This window comes from Lissotriton vulgaris, chromosome 1_1 (genome assembly GCF_964263255.1).
Source record: "Lissotriton vulgaris chromosome 1_1, aLisVul1.2, whole genome shotgun sequence".
NCBI lineage: Eukaryota > Metazoa > Chordata > Amphibia > Caudata > Salamandridae > Lissotriton > Lissotriton vulgaris.
In genome coordinates this window covers 2,009,144,652-2,009,162,403 of record NC_141685.1, presented here as the reverse complement: position 1 = coordinate 2,009,162,403, position 17,752 = coordinate 2,009,144,652, and the positions used below count along the sequence as shown (strand labels likewise).

The following is a 17,752-nucleotide window of genomic DNA, read 5'->3' as shown; positions in this document are numbered from 1 at the left end:
GATCTTCCACAGTAAAAGGTAAAAAAAATCAGGTGATCAAAAAGCAAAAAATCTGGGCGGCTCAGATGGTCAGCACCACCTGCTCTCAGTCCTGTAGGGAAAACAGCAGGTCCTTGCACAAGGCTACAATTAGATTAAGTAGAAATGTCACCATATGATGGTTTGAGGTACATATTGGTTAGCGTTTGCTTGTTTTCATAGTGGGTTTAGGCAAGGAGGTGTGATACACTAATGGTTGTAAAACTATTATTGCTGGAGTTGATCCCTACATTTGGAATACCAACTTAAATTGAGTCAGACAAGGGGACATAATTCAAAATGAAATCATGATAGTTGTGTGTGCAGCATGGATATTATTCAGACATTTCATGATACCCATCATCCAGAAGCATTAGGAGTTGTCTTGTGTATTGGTTTCACCTTTGCACTGTGTTAAGTTAGCATGTGCTAGTTAGGATTTTAAACACCATTTTTCCTTTTCTGCTACCTCTGCACACAACACATTTTTGTTATTATAGCTTTTCGCCTAGTTAGGTATTTTGCTTTACACGAGAACAACATGTTTGCTTATAATATCAGCTTTGCTTGGTAAGCTATGTCTGTACAGTGAGTGCCGAGGCCTTCAAGGTTGTTTCAAGACAGCGCTTATTGTTTGGATTGATCAGCGCACAGAGTAGACATAATATGGATGCAGCTGTGGCCAACTTTGGGTTTAGGCGCGATTAATAATGCACTGCGAAAGGCAGGAGACACACTTGACGAATATCCGTATGCAGAGAGTTGGTGTAGGAGATGATGTGATCCATTCCTGCTGAACCAAAAGGTATGGGCCCGCCCTTCTAAACCCTAAGAGACCTTCTGTAGATATAATATAATATACTAGCTAGGGAGGGTAAACTGAGGTTCTATTTAGACCTGTTTCCTTTAGCATTTTAACACGCGTTCATCCTTTGTATTTTATGGAATAGTAACCATGCTGTTAACCTTGTTCCTTATAATATGTTTGCTTGTATTAGCTAAGATACTGCGTTTGAGAACACTGCATTAGAAATAAACATTTCAAACTCGCACGTGTCCTCATTTGACTCCTCGTTCTGGATTGATATTATAACGAAAGAGTGTTCATGTGTTCCACGTTTCCTGAGGTGTTCTAAGTCCATGTTCTGGGTTGTCTAAATCATTGGGGTTTTGTAAGTACCAATGAGACACTGATAGCTAGTATGGTAGGGGGTTTTGGATGCTGAGGTGAGTTTTGGCACACCCTAATTCACTGTCTCACCTTCTGAAACATAAGTTGGAAAGTGGATAAAAATATAGCAGTCAACCATATTCATTATGTCTTTATAATTCTTCAACATCTATGTAAGAGAGACATAATGAATATGGTTAAATGCTATATCGTTATCCACTTACCAACTTATGTTTTAGAAGGTCAGACTTACAGTTAGCTTAGTCATGTGGACTGTCATGATCTGTGTATTATTCTACTATGATGCATCAGTGGGGAGACTCCCTTTGGTAGAAATCTAGAAAAACAATTTGAAAAAACGGGAGTGAGCCAATTGGCCTGTGTGTACGTTGTCAAGTCAAGCTCGTTTATAAAAAGAGAAAACAAAAACAATGCTGTTACCTTCCATTGCTCTGCTTTATGCCAAAAGATTATTTTCATAAACGAAAAAAATGTGTCAAGACGATTGTATTAATTGGTGGCAACATTTTCTTTTTTGATGTTTGAAAAAATTATTTGAAGCCATCACTTTCGAAAATATTTTATTTGGTTAGACATATCAAAAAAGGGCATTTATACTTTGGCAAAACAAAGCAAACATTTAACGATGCAGGTGTAAGTAATATAAAGTCACACAACACTTCAATTCATTGGTGGAACCCCCTCTTTTCAGGAAAAGACAGCAATTACATCTTTGCTATTTGACATGCTGCCGAACTGAAATATCGAAATTTCAACTAAAAAAGAAGCCAACACAAATAAAGCAAATGCACATGGTATGCTCAGTGGCTAGAGCACGTGTAAGAAATAACAAAATAAACATGATAAAGTAAAGATAGAAAGGCCACATCTTATAGCTTCCACAGGATAAATTACGTTTCTGCAAAAACTAGAATCAGACATCATCAATACTCGATTACTAAATACAATTAATTCTGGAGGAATTGATAACAATCTAATAGAATAAACTAAAGCACTGATTACATTTTTATTGGAATACTTCTTTATACGCTGCCTTCATTTATCGTTCACAATCTCCAAACTGATACATATTACCACACTCCTCCAGGTCCATACAGAGAACACCGTTTATGACCGTATAACACATGCTTGGTCCCTTCCCAATTGACATCTCAAAACATTCTCCTTAATACGCTATGATTTTTCGTGAGCATTATTTTTGCTTTGATATCTGAAATTCTCCCTACAACCGAGAGCGGAACTGAGAATGTCGGCATGTCGAGACTACAACCAACTATATGTGTCAGCCATAATAGTCCACTGCTACACCAGTTTAAAGAGGGGAGAAACTGCACAAATACAAGATTATGTACCATTCTGTAATGTAAACTGCCCAGTTAAAAAGAGGAATTAATTCCGTGGGTGAAATCTGCATTCCCCTCGCTCACAATTCCAAGCAAAGAAGAGGCAATTAACTGTATGGCTTGTATAATAGCCAATAATCAGGACTAAAGGATCGAAGTATTACCGGACAGGCTGCAAAACTGCTTAGTAGAACAAACAGAGGACATAAGATCCAACTGGTCCAAGTCACCAGAGAGTGTAGTGCTAAGCACATACAGTCTGATGCCTCATGAAGCTAATCTTGGCCCTTCAGCCACTACAATCACCATGTTTACACATTAAACGCAAACATAAAAATGCAGCTAAATAAACGTGGTTACCAAACATTGCTGGAAACTAAGCTCTTTGACAACTAAAGGGCAAGCCATGCAAGGCTCTTATCAATTTTGAGGCAGAAAAGTTCAGAAGATACATGTGATAAAATGTCCACAAAAATGTTTAGGCCACAAATAACAGCACTTGCCAGAAGTCATCACTATAACACAGCAAAGCAAGGCTTTATGTTGAGGAAAGAAGAAAAAATATCACTGCAGCTAAAAACGAATATTTGTATTGCTAATGTGTTTTTGTGGACATCTCCTTTCCAATTTCTTTAATTCTATAGAACGCCATAAGCTTCCCTTCAGACCCCTCTATGTCTCGCTCACATATTCCATACCTGAAAACTGCCAGTGTTTTTCAAAAAACAGCATTCCCATGCGTGCCTGCACGTCATGATGCACTGGCTGTTGCTGCAGACGGTTTAAGCATGGACGAGGACACGGTACATTAAATCTAGCGTCACAGCCCAGTATCCATACAAAGCGCTGTGGAATAAAAACTCAACCGAAAGAAATGGGAAGGACTCCCTTTTGAGGATTCTTCTTTGGTACCGAAAATGTCCTCAAGTAAATGATATGGCTGTCCACGAAGTCTGCATGCTTCCTAAACTGAAGACATAGTGAGTCTAAGAAAATATGTCTTGCACAAAAATGAGCATCCATCTGATTAACATTTATCACTCACCTCAAAAGTTTAATAAAAAAAGATACAGTGATTTACTTTAGTGAATCTAGAAGTCAGCATAAAATCAACCCAGGCTGGCATGGTACATGATGGGCCAGAAGGAGAGTCACTGAGTGGGACGTAGGATTTACACCCACCTGCAATGTTTATTTCTTACGCTCGAGCTAAAGCAGTGGAGTTTGGAAGAGCATTGTTTGGTTCTCAGAAAAAGTTCAAAAGCACCCCGGACATCCGTCCACTGCTTCTGAAGGCCACGTATGCTAATAAAGACAGAGTGGCACTTTGATGGGTCAGCATATACCATATTTACCAAAGAAAACTCGTGTTTCATATAAAATACGAGGGCTATATTAGGTATTGCACAAGCAAAGCCACACTCCTTATTTACAACGGCCAGTAGGCCTTCCAAAATACAGCCCAAAATGCATAATTAGAGCACATACCCTTTAGAAGAACCCCAGCAGTCAATATAAAGGGCGTAGAAGGGTTATGGCTAAGCACAATGTACAACAGTTACAATGATCAGACCTAAGCCCAGGGATGTGGCTAAAGTGCTTACTTTATAGCTCGAACACATGAAAATATAAATTCAAACATTATCAAGACTGGGGGTGTGGTTCTCGTCTAAAACATTTGGTGGGACGAGATAATTAAAATAGTGCACTTAATTTATAGGAATTGCAGAACGTGTCAGTAGTGTACTGCGATAAATGATTTAGGGGAGTGGGTCACGTTAATTACTAAAAAACGGACGGTGATTCTTTGCAGGTACTGAGCAAGGTCCGAGATGTGACATTAAAGGCAAATGCAAAAAATACATTGCTTTTCAGCAGCCAACTGATTATTGAAAAATAAAGAGCAGTCAAACGGGAAGTTAAGAGGAAAGGTGAATGAATGTGTCTCTGTGAGGGACTAATACAAACAGAAAGAATTTTTTTGGAGAGGGGTAAAGTAAAAAGAAGCCAACTACAAAATCAATATGTCGTTCCAAAGCCACCACAAGGTGATTTGCAGTGCTTTACAAATGATCAACATTATATGTATTTGATTGCAAACTTATTTCATGGTTTCGATTACGTTTCAATGATCATAATCGGGGCACTGTGCAAAATTATCGCATGTTCCTGGGTCCCAGTTAGCCACCCTTGTATCTACTGTAATGATGTACATTGTAAACCCACTCCACTCAAGCATAGCCAAATGAAACTGAATACAAAGCTGTATTTAATATGCGAATCTCCGGTCCTGTGGATATCCCAGTTTATCCAGGCTGGGGTTAATGGCGTACTGGATCATTGGTGGAGGGCCGCACATCAGCATTAGGGTGTCTTCACTTGGTGGCGGCATGTGGTCCTTGATCATTTCTTCATTCACAAATCCCTTGCTGTAATCCCAGTCTGCATATATACACAGGCGGAGGAGAAAACATGATCCATTATTAGATGTCGTTTCTCATTTTTTTAAACATTTTTATTGGCATTTTGAGTAACATAATAATTGAATACTGTACAGTAGGATTTGACATTGCATACATAGTGGTTCTGAAAGCTATACAATAGTACACTGGCTGCCTTCAACAGTAGGGAATGCTCTGTGCTGGTACTAGTTAGTGGGCAATCAAGATGTACGATACCCCGCATCCTCTTTCTGTTTTGGTCCCGTCACTCACTTATTTCTGACAATGATTCCTTATGCGGGGGTTTGCATACATTTCCTCGGTAGGTATTCCACCTTCCCCACACCCGTGTCCATTTTTTGGGGCACCCTCTGTGAACATAGACTGATTTCTCCACTATCATTGCATTGTTCATGTCTTTACACCACTGGTGGAGGGTAGGAGTTTGTCGGGATCCCCAGCGTTGTGCAATATTTTGCTTAGCCAACATCATGCCTAGTGTCACCCAGTCCTGAGTCGTATGGTTGAGATCCGTGGGCTCCCATACATTAAGGAGGCATCTTTTTGGTTCTGGGAGAACCGTTACTGTCGTAACTTGTGAGATTGTGCGCATAACCGACCTCAAGTAATGTGTAATCCCCTTGCCAGAGCCAGAGGGTGTGGAAGAGTGTGCCTGATGCGCCACATTGTCTAAGGCAGAGCGGTGTGTCCGTCCGGTCAATTTTGTTTAGGAGTGTTCCTGTATAGTAAGTGCGATGTAAGATTTTTAATTGTACCAACTTGAGTTTAGACAATATCCCTACCTCCTTTGGGGCCGCGAGCGCCTCTTGCCAATCTACGTCATCTAACTCACCCACTTCCGATTCCCATTTGGTTTTAAGGGCTTCAGTGGGGTCTGGTTGATTATTTATTATTTTCTGATAGGTTTGGGAGATGGCTTTTTTGTTTAGGTGATCTGTCAGGAGCCTATCCTCTAGCGGTGATGATTCTGGGAGCTGCGTGCCCGGTGGAATCATGGCCATGAGGGTGTGCCTGATCTGCATGTAACAAAACATTTCCGTTTTCGCCAGTCCATATGTAACCTGTAATTGGGCAAATATGACAATTTCCCCTTTCTTCCACAGATCTCCCACTTTTGAGATTCCTATCAGGTCCCACTGCCGAAATCCTTTAGTGTTCCCTAGTGTACCTAATCTTTTTGTGTCCCATAATGGTGTGGCCTGCGTTATTATTCCCTCTCAACCCAGCGTTTGTTGTTCCTCGAACCAGATTTGGATAGTGTGCTCCGTTGGACCTGTGAGATTGTTCCTTTTGACCTTATAGTGCTCCCATAATCCCTGCAGTTTCCAGGAGGTGTCTATCCATGCGATATGCTGGGTCGTCTTGGGATATGTGAAGCCATTGATTTTTGACAACGCACTGCGAAGCCCAATAATATACTTTTATATTGGGGAGGGCAATGCCACCATCATACCAACTTCTTGTAAGTTTTTGCATGGCTATACAGGGCGTTTCTCTGTTCCATAGCAGACTGGTCATGCAAAGAACAGATTCTTACAGGGTAAGTAACATAATCCGTGCTAAGCATGTGTGGCTGTAGACACACATGCTTTGCATAAACTGTACAGCAATGTCCTCCAAAAGCGGAAGCTAACCAGTGGACAATGTAGTTGTTTGAAAAAGTGTACACAGCTCCACCTGTCCTACATAAGTTTGTTGGCGTGCTAGAACATCCACACAATAGTGCTTAGTGAAAGTGTATGGTGTAAACCATGTATCTGCTTTACAAATGTCAGCTATAGGGATGTTGCCCAAGAAAGCCATAGATGCCCCTATTTTACGAATGGAGTAGGCTCTAGGGGCTATATACAGCGTTTGTTTGGCTTGGATATAGCATGTTTGAATAAATGTAACGATCCATCTGGGAATACAGGATTTTGAAATGGGCTTTCCTTTATAAGGGTTTGCAAACACACCAAAGAGTTGTTTTGTTTTGCAAAAGTCTTTTGTCCTATCAATATAACACATTAATGCTCTTTTGACATCTAGTGTATACAGAGCTCCTTCTGCAACAGAATCTGGTTGAGGGGAAACAAAAGAAGTTAAACGATTGATTAATGTGGAAAGGGGCGCAAACTTTGGAAGGAATTTCGGGATGGTATGCAGAACCACCCTATCCATTTAGTTGGAAAAACGGTTCTTCTAAAGTTAGTGCCTGGAGTTCACTGACAAGAAAGGAAGGGGTCCCGAGACCAGAAAGAAATTTACAAATTCATAGCATTTGTATTCATAAATTCAAAAACAACGTTTTTAGATGCAAAAAAGATTTTACTTCAAGATTGCATACATCCTATTAAATGGATACATCATTCTCAATACAATTGCTTTATATACAATATGTGTGCCCACATTCACAACAGGGAGGGGGTGACATGAGGGAAAGTGTAAGGGGTAGGATATGTGTGAACTGATTCATTCAGTGACACGTCTTATTCAATTACTAAGACAATATACATGTGGTCCCTTAACATCAGGGCCACATCTGTAGGCTCCATGGGAGTCCAAAAACTGTAAATGGTGAAAAAAGGCCTAACTCCGCAATAGCCGTGAATGTCTAAATGGGGACCGGAGCTGGTCTTTGGTGACGTAGTGGTCTACGTTTCGACCCACAATCAGTAGGAGTCTTTTCCTTACGGAAGGGTCTTCATCAGGACAGATATTGTTGTGGGTGGGCAAACTCCTTTGGCAAGGGGCGATAGAAGTAGACTCAAACGTAGAGTAGTCTTAGTCCAAGTTGCTGGAAATAACTCTGTCCGCCTGTATGGGGTGGTGTCCAAGGCGATAGAGTACAGTGTTGCTCAATGGTAGATCAAGGTTATAAATCACTATCAACCGAGTCTTAGGGATTAAATTAAGTTGATCCTGGGTGCATTGCGCAGGAAAATATTTTCAGGCGTACTTATTCAATTTCGGCCACCTACGTTTGTTACTGGTAACCAGCAGAGGCAGCTGAGGATTACCTATACATCACTAGATTTTTAGGTCTCACCACTTCTTCGGAACAACATATATGGAAATTCACCTTGTAACAAACGTAGGTGGCCGAAATTGAATAAGTACGCCTGAAAATATTTTCCTGCGCAATGCACCCAGGATCAACTTAATTTAATCCCTAAGACTCGGTTGATAGTGATTTATAACCTTGATCTACCATTGAGCAACACTGTACTCTATCGCCTTGGACACCACACCATACAGGCGGACAGAGTTATTTCCAGCAACTTGGACTAAGACTACTCTACGTTTGAGTCTACTTCTATCGCCCCTTGCCAAAGGAGTTTGCCCACCCACAACAATATCTGTCCTGATGAAGACCCTTCCGTAAGGAAAAGACTCCTACTGATTGTGGGTCGAAACGTAGACCACTACGTCACCAAAGACCAGCTCCGGTCCCCATTTAGATATTCACGGCTATTGCGGAGTTAGGCCTTTTTTCACCATTTACAGTTTTTGGACTCCAATGGAGCCTACAGATGTGGCCCTGATGTTAAGGGACCACATGTATATTGTCTTAGTAATTGAATAAGACGTGTCACTGAATGAATCAGTTCACACATATCCTACCCCTTACACTTTCCCTCACGTCACCCCCTCCCTGTTGTGAATGTGGGCACACATATTGTATATAAAGCAATTGTATTGAGAATGATGTATCCATTTAATAGGATGTATGCAATCTTGAAGTAAAATCTTTTTTGCATCTAAAAACGTTGTTTTTGAATTTATGAATACAAATGCTATGAATTTGTAAATTTCTTTCTGGTCTCGGGACCCCTTCCTTTCTTTCAAAATAGGTGAATTTCCATATATGTCGTTCCGAAGAAGTGGTGAGACCTAAAAATCTAGTGATGTATAGGTAATCCTCAGCTGCCTCTGCTGGTTACCAGTAACAAACGTAGGTGGCCGAAATTGAATAAGTACGCCTGAAAATATTTTCCTGCGCAATGCACCCAGGATCAACTTAATTTAATCCCTAAGACTCGGTTGATAGTGATTTATAACCTTGATCTACCATTGAGCAACACTGTACTCTATCGCCTTGGACACCACCCCATACAGGCGGACAGAGTTATTTCCAGCAACTTGGACTAAGACAGGGTTCTTCAATCTGTGGGGCGCGCCCCCCTGGGGGGGGCGCGGCGCCATCCCAGGGGGGGCGCGGGCTCCACTTCGATCTTCCCTTTGTGCCTGTTTCTTTGTCCGGGTGATTCTCCCAGGAGGGGGCCAATTCAGGAGTCAACAGCTTCGGCTGCGGTGCAAGCCTGGGGTCTCCTCTGCTAAAAACGAAAGCAAACAAACAGACACACTTTCAGTTTCAGCAGAGGAGACCCCTTGCCTCCCACTGCAGCTGAAGCTGTCAGCTCTGTGAATTAACCCCCTCCTGGGAGAGTTAGCTCTTCCCAGAAGGGAGAGAAGATTTTGCAGAGGTTTTGAGGCACGGGCAGGGTGGGCTCTGGTCCAGGGCCCCAGCCTTTCAAGGGGGGTGGGAATGAGGGGGAGTTGGGGGGTAGGTGGCGGGAGTCCTTCAGTTATTTTGGGAAGGGAGGGAGAGGTTGCAATCCGGGTTTGGGCCATGAATCGGGACAGTGGGCTCTGGTCTGCGGTCCTCAACTCATGAGGATCTTTGTGTGGGCACCGAAGTGTCGGTGTTCAGGGATGTTGGTCTGCAGATTCGAATTTGAATCATAAAAGGTGTGAGGGTGGAGTGGTGGATGTATGGGTGGGGGGTGGATGGATGAGTGAGGGGATGGATGGTGAGTGAAGGGGTGAATGGATGGTGGGAGAGAGGATGGATGCATGAGTGGAGGGATTGATGGATGGGAGTGGATGGATGTGTGTATGGTTAGAAGGGTAGATGGATCAGTGAAATGGTGGATGGATCGATGGGGGGTGGATGGTGGACGAGTCGGTGGGTGGGTGGATGGATGAGAGGTGATGGATGGATTGATGTATTGATGGGTGAAGGGATGAATGAATGGATGGATGGATGAGTGAAGGGGTGGATGTGGGGATGGATGGAGGAGTGAAGGGGTGGATGAGTGGTCAATGGATGGATTCATGAGTGGATGAGTGGATGGATGAGTGGGTGGATGGGTGAAGGAGGGATGGAGGGATGGGTGGCTGGGTGAGGGGGGAATGGAGAGAGAGGGGGAGGATGGATGGATGGATGAGTGATGACATGGATGAATGATTGGCAGAGTGGATGGGCAGGTGTGTGGATGGGTGAGGAGAGGAGCATGGAGATGGATGGGTCAGAGAGTGCATGCATGAGTGGGGGGAGGGTGGAGAGCGGGATGGATGGGTGGATGGATGAGTGGGGGGTTGAGTGGGTGGACGGATGAGTGACTGAGTGGATGGATGAGTGGGTGGGGGGATGGCTGGATGGGTGAGAGGGTGGGTGGTTGGATGGATGAGTGGATGGATGGGTGGATGGATGGATGGATGGATGGATGGAGGAGTGGATGGATGGGTGGAAGAGTGGATGGATGAGTGGAGGAGTGGATGGATGAGTGGAGGAGTGGATGGATGAGTGGAGGAGTGGATGGATGAGTGGAGGAGTGGATGGATGAGTGGAGGAGTGGATGGATGAGTGGAGGAGTGGATGGATGAGTGGAGGATAGCTTGGGTGAATGGTTGGATGGATGAGTGGGTGGATGGATGGGTGGAAGAGTGGATGGATTGGTGAGGGGATAGATTGGGTGAAGGGATGGATGGATGGGTGAGGGGTGGATGGAGGGATGGGTGAGATGATGGATGGAGGGATGGAAGGTGGATGGGTTTGCAAGTGGTTGAAGGGGTTTGGATGTGGATGGGGCTCAGATGGAGGGACAGAATGAATGGTGGGGGAGTTGGTGGATGACAAGGTGTACATGATGGATGGGGAGGGTTGTGATGACTTCCTTTGCGTTCTTGGTGCCATGAGAGCTGTGGTTCAGAGTGGAAGGTATTTGAATTGTTTGGCTGCTCAGTTGCCTATGTGTTACTGTTCTGTATTCTATGTGTGCTCATGTGTGGGATCTATGCATCATGCGTGTGACATTTTGCGTGACGTCCAGCTGCTACTTTAATGCGGGGGCACCCATGGGCAAGGTCTGGTTCCATGTTTTGGGTTCCGCTTGGTGAAGAACCCATGGTGTGTTCCCTATAGTGGGTTCATCACGGCGGTCCTCCCTTTGGTTCACTTGTGCAGGGTGCTTTACATCATACAATGTATTTGTTTATTTGTTGGGGAGTTTGTGAGATTGGGTTCTCAGCACTTGCGGTGTTGAAGACCAGGTACCGTTTAGAACTGGATGTGGAGCACAGCCGGAGGATGGCAGTGGCAGGGATTCACCCACAGATTGTGAGTCTAGGTTTGGCTGGGCACCGGCACACCCGTCACATTCATGTTGGTGGTGGTGTTGTTGATCTGTGTCCTGTGTAAGGCAGGGCATCCTAGTGGGGAGAATTTGCGCACATTTTGTCTTGGAGGATTGTGTTTTGAGCTGTCTGGTATGCCTCTGTCGTTTCGTCAAACCCACTCACAGGCCTGCAGTTTGCTAGGCACTCTTGTTGTGTTGAGCATTGTTTGCTGGGTATGGCCCGTGGTGTGCGCGTGGCAGTCGATCATGTGGTGTGCCGGATTCCCGAGGTTTCTGTCGGGTGGTGGGGGGGCCCAACATCTGGGGGAATTCAGCTGGGGGGGGCTCAACCTGGAAAAGTTTGAAGACCTCTGGACTAAGACTACTCTACGTTTGAGTCTACTTCTATCGCCCCTTGCCAAAGGAGTTTGCCCACCCACAACAATATCTGTCCTGATGAAGACCCTTCCGTAAGGAAAAGACTCCTACTGATTGTGGGTCGAAACGTAGACCACTACGTCACCAAAGACCAGCTCCGGTCCCCATTTAGACATTCACGGCTATTGCGGAGTTAGGCCTTTTTTCACCATTTACAGTTTTTGGACTCCCATGGAGCCTACAGATGTGGCCCTGATGTTAAGGGACCACATGTATATTGTCTTAGTAATTGAATAAGACGTGTCACTGAATGAATCAGTTCACACATATCCTACCCCTTACACTTTCCCTCACGTCACCCCCTCCCTGTTGTGAATGTGGGCACACATATTGTATATAAAGCAATTGTATTGAGAATGATGTATCCATTTAATAGGATGTATGCAATCTTGAAGTAAAATCTTTTTTGCATCTAAAAACGTTGTTTTTGAATTTATGAATACAAATGCTATGAATTTGTAAATTTCTTTCTGGTCTCGGGACCCCTTCCTTTCTTTCCACTTGCTACCCAGGTCCCTATTTGACTGCATTGGGTATAACCCTGTTTGTTATAATGGAGTTCACTGACAAGCCTTAGTGAAGTGATGGCAATTATGAAAGCAACCTTCTCAGATAGAAATTTGAGGGGGCATTGTGCAAGGGTTCAAATGGTGGACCCATAAGCCTTGGGAGAACAATATTGAGATTCCACGCAGGTGCAGGTGGGAATCTGCGTGGTATTACTCTTTTAAGGTCTTCAATGAAAGCTTTAATAACTGCCACTTTTAATAAGGAGAAATGCTGCCTGTTTTGCAGCTAGGCGGCCACTGCCACATGATGTAGATGTATGGAAGTATAAGCACGGCCAGAGCGCTGTAAATGCAAAAGGTAACAAAAGTTTGGTGCAGCTGCATTGAGTGGATCACCTATCAAGCAAAGGAGTGAATGAGTTTATGCACACTCCAGTATTGTGGTCATATTGATCTTGGGAAACGTTGTTTTGTTTTTATACCTAGGTGGCTATTTTTTCTATTATCTTCATGTTCTGTCAGCAATACATTCTAACAGTGTACCAGATATTTTACTTGTTGATCATTAATTTGCATTAGTCCAGTGTGTAGACTGTGCTTTTTAAATGACTAAAAAATGAGCAGGCGGAAAGCTACTGCAGGGAAAGGAGTAGTTGGAATTTAGATGCCTTTTTAACCAGGGTTGAATCTGTCCTTAATAACGAAATTTTGTTAAGGGAGCGTAGGTTATCTTTGGAGCACTCTACCTCACACGGCAGGCTTTCCCTCACTCCTGCTATTCCTGATGTCTTGTTTGCCCCAAACCAGGAGATGTCATTAGAACAGCGTAGTCAATCACCAATCGCTGATATAACAGTTGAATGATATAGTCCCCTCTATAATTTTGGAGCAGGAATCGAGCCCAGTCCACCAAAAATCGACAAGAGCACAAGTAGAAAAAGTAAAGCCCACCCGCCCTACCAATCCCCCAGCTGTAATTAAGAAAACCCGGGGGACTAGGCAAACAAAGAAATCCGTGAAGGGTAGTCCGGGGAGGAGTAGGGTAGAAGTTCCCACAATGGGCAATGTTAATGATGTAAATTCAACTACTCAGAATCATGCTAGGACAGGGATACCATCTGCGGGTTGTCTAGAGGGGGACTACTGGGGGAGATTAGAAACCATGTTGACCACCCTAATTGAACCTATATTTGAAAAAATAGGTATGATCGAAGATAGGCTGTCTAACTTAGAAACGTTGGTGGCAAATATTCCCCAGGATAGTACAACAGCAAACCTAATGAAGCCCAATACTCAAGTTACCACTGAAAGAGTTATAGAGGGGCTAGGCAGAGATGGGGGAGCCGGTGCTGCGAGTTTAACATCTAATAGCAGGTCACCAGAAAAGAGCCGTTTAGGTAGTCACAAGCCAGTAAATACCAACACCTTAGACTCTAGACAGGCCACATCTATCAGAACAGCGCTCCCACGCTGCAGAAGGACAAGAGTCCAGAGATGAAGTCTCTCCAGTCAACCAGTCTCCCTACTATTGATCTCCCTCCTGAATCCAATCCCTATGTAGCAATTTTGGGGTATGTTCCTGACCTTCCTCCAGGTAAAAGTGAAAATTACGGGCAGCTATTAAGTAAAATAAGCCATTGGTTTGCACAGAACACTAAAGTTGGTGCAAATATATCCAACAATATAATCATGGCACGTAGGGTTAATTAGATCGGGAATTCACGCAAACAAGGGATTGGTGATTGTATTATCATTAACTTTGACAACCCCCATACTGCTGGTCGTATTTTTCAAGGGATTACAGTCTCTCCCCACTAGTGAGTTCTGTAATTAGGCTACTACCCCTGGGCTTTTTTATAGGCCACCTAGCAGTAGGGATACGGTGGAAGTAGCTTATTAAGAGCATTGTTTAGGAGATGCTCGAACAAGATCTGAACTCACTCATCAATGTATCCCCTTAGTGCAACCCCAACCATTGATGGATAGGTATTTTGGATTTGACCACAGATTGAACCTAAATAACAGATTTGACACCATGACCGATATAGAGGAATATGACTGACCGCGGGGCCCTGTTTCTGTAGGTTCAAAGCCAGTCGCTGTATCCCAGGATCTTAGGGTTATAGAGGCTGGGCCCCCAAGGAGGTGTACAAACAACTTTCTATCTTGGAACACAGCGGGTTTGGCTGCTAGGCTACAGGATCCCAGGTGGATAGTTTACGTTAAGCAATTCCTGGTAATCTGTCTACAGGATTCGTGGTCAATATTCAATTCAATAGTTCTTTATTCAGTATTTAAAAAATACCATAAAAGTACATGTTAACAGTTAAAATCCATAAAATACAATTCATATGCCAATAATTAAAAACAATTGACCAAAAATGCTTTCAACACCGCCCTCTTGAGTTCCTTAGCCTTACAGAGACCTTAATAAAATTCATAATGCAAAACAGAGTATGAGGATCATTGGCCCTTTGCAGGAACAGTAAAGCGACCTTGGCGTGTTTACATTTTGCCCGTTTTAGAATTTCTACTAAAAAACTACACCTAGGTAAAACATAAAATGGATATAAAAGTACAAAATTAAGGTTATCCTGCGGAGACCTATTGTCGCAGCCGCAGGTACCCTTCTGCTTAACTGTTGCGGTAAAACCTGGTGGGTCAGCCAGTACGTGATGTAAAAGGTTGAGCCTAAACGGGTCATTAAAAATCTGTCCTGTGCGTTATAAGTAAGGGCAAGATAAGGCTCTATTCCTTGCTCTGTTTTCAGTAGTCTATAAGATCCAACTGTAGGTTTACATTCTTCTATGGCCACCCTGCACGACGCTGCCAATTCCCCCAAAACTTTTTTGACTCTCAATTTATCTTGAGGAGTAATTTCCATGGGGTTAGTGAAAAGATTCCTACAGCCAATTCCCTCAAGTGTGGACTTCACATATTTTAGCCAGGGAATACTCATTCCTTTGTGCCTTTTCAGGCAGTCTATAATAATTTGTCTGCTTAGATCTGCCTCGGTGTTAGTCCAGATCTTCAGCCAGGCAATGAGAGGTCTAACCTTTATCAGGTCCTCAATGTATACCCTTCCTAACTCTTCATGAACGATTTAGGTGGGGATACTTTGCGGAATTTTAAGTATCTTTCTGAAATATTTGTTCTCCTCTGCCTGTAGCTGTTGGGTATTTGCGAAACCCCAAACTTCTGACCCACATGCCGCTTTACAGAAACAGATTGAACTATATAGGTTCATAACTTGTTCGGGCGACCACCTTCCCAGCCTACGTCCGTAGTTCATTATCGCCCCGTTCATGGCCACCAGTCTTGATCGTCGCTCTTCCACTAGAAGTTTGAAGTTTAAAAATCCGTCAAATAACAAGCCTAGGTAGGAAAAGGACTGAACCTGCCCTAATTTGTAAGAAAACTTCTTGCAGGGTTTGGATCCTGTCAGCATAACGTAGGACTTAGCCAAGTTTACAGATAAATGTAAGGTATCTGTTAGACGGGAAACCTGAGGGTCGGCCGAGCAAGGGGGGAGAGGCCTCCTGGCGAGGGCCCTCTCCTCAGATCATACGGACGGGCAACCACCCCCCCACAGATGGACACCACACAAAGATAGGTTCTCAACACTTTTATCAGTATTCTTAGGCAGGTTATCGGAACGTTACAGAAAGAGCAGGATACTGGGATTCCTGCAATTCTAGGCTCTGTGGGAAGGGGGTAGCGGGACAGTCTCAGTACCGGTCTGGTACAGGGGTATCGGGTGGTCAGCTCTCAATCCTCGAGCTGGAGGGTTCTGTAGTAGGGGCCGCGGCAGCGCCAGCAGGCCTTCAAGGATGGTGCATGAAGATGAGCCGCGGCAGCGCCAGCAGGCCTTCAAAGATGGTTCACGAGGATGAGCCGCGGCAGCGCCAGCAGGCCTTCAAAGATAGTTCACGAGGATGAGCCGCAGCAGCGCCAGCAGGCCTTCAAAGATGGTTCACGAAGAGGAGCCGCAGCAGCGCCAGCAGGCCTCCAAGGATGAGTTCGTCTCGTTGTCTCTCGACTCCAGGATACAACTGGCTTCCTGCTCTGGAGCTGCCCCAGTTATAGGTCTGGTGCCCTTTGATGTCCGGACCCTCGCACTTGGAGGTCGGGGGGTCCGGGATGAGAAAGTCCAGACACCCAGCAGGGGGGTGGAGCCAGCGCCAAGGGAGGCTGGGGGCGATCGAAACCAGGCGGATGGGAGCCATCGACACTCCTTCTCCCATTGACTCGCCAAGTGGTCTCTTTACCCGCTGGGTGGATGGTGGTGCCTCGATGTCGGGGCCTGGCTGGGCCTGAGGCTGAGGTCGACCCTAGGCAACGAGGCCTGGTCGTGGAGGGTCCAAGATGGCGGCTGGGCCGGAGACGGTGGTCCGGGAAAAAGGGTCCGGGCCAGCCGAGAAGGTTGCGGACATGAGTTTGAGTTCCATCGGGGAATAGCTGGGGTAGCCCGGAGGGTGGAAGGTGCGGCTCTTGTCCGGGGAACAGGGGTAACGGTAGTCCGGGACCCGCCATGCGGGAGGGGTCGGGCCACGCCACGAGGCCGTGTCCAACAGTATCCATAAAACTGACAAACCCATCAATCAAACGTTGGAGTACCTTAGGGGTGCGGGCTAGAAGCACCGCGTCATCCGCGTATAACACCGGGACAGGGCGGGAACCTACTTGGGAAGAATCTACTCCTAATTTGCATAATTCTATATTTAAATTATTATTATATAAGGAAAACAAAAAAGGAGCTAAGATACATCCCTGCCTGACCCCACTGTTGCATGGAAAAGGTAATGTAGTGCCTCCTTCCGAGTTGAAGCGCACTTTGGTAGAGGTGTTCCAATGCAGTGCTCTCAGTATATTCACTAACTCTTGTTCAACCCCTAATCTAATCAGCAGGGCCCACAACTTCTCTCTATTAACATGATCAAAAGCAGCAGTGAGATCCATGAACCCTAGATATACTGCCTCGTTACTGGCTAGGGTGTATTTTGCCACCAGAAGATAGATGTTCAGGCACTGATCCGTTGTAGACCTTCCAGCCCTGAATCCGTATTGCGTGTCAGTAATAATTTGATGTGCATCGGCCCAATCCGTAAGGCGATTAAGAACCACTCGCCCCAACACCATGGCTGTTACATCGATCAAGGATATCGGTCGATAGCATTGAGGGTTGTCCAGATTCCCTTTTTTAAAAATGGGTACTATTGTTGCAGATGGCCAAGAACGCGGAAGGCCGGATACGACCGCCGCATTTAAAACTCTCGTAAGGATGGGAGCCCACCTTGCTTAAGTAAAGGTCAGGGGGTTTACCATCTGGGCCCGGCGCTTTATTTTTGGATAAACCCTGGGTGGCCCCCGCTACTTCCTCCAGTGTGAACTCAGTCATAGCTACCCCACC

At 44.7% G+C, this 17,752-nt stretch overlaps 1 protein-coding gene across 1 annotated transcript in view; it reads right to left on the bottom strand.

The window, feature by feature from the left end:
- Positions 1 to 1,753: 1,753 nt before the first annotated feature.
- LOC147751532 (NADH-cytochrome b5 reductase 3-like) overlaps positions 1,754 to 17,752 on the bottom strand; it is a 182,354-nt gene continuing 166,355 nt past the window's right edge. The window contains exon 9 of the mRNA XM_086920019.1: positions 1,754 to 4,995. Coding sequence (XP_086776145.1) covers positions 4,823 to 4,995 — 173 coding nt within the window. The 3' untranslated portion in view covers positions 1,754 to 4,822. The remainder of the gene's footprint in view (positions 4,996 to 17,752) is intronic.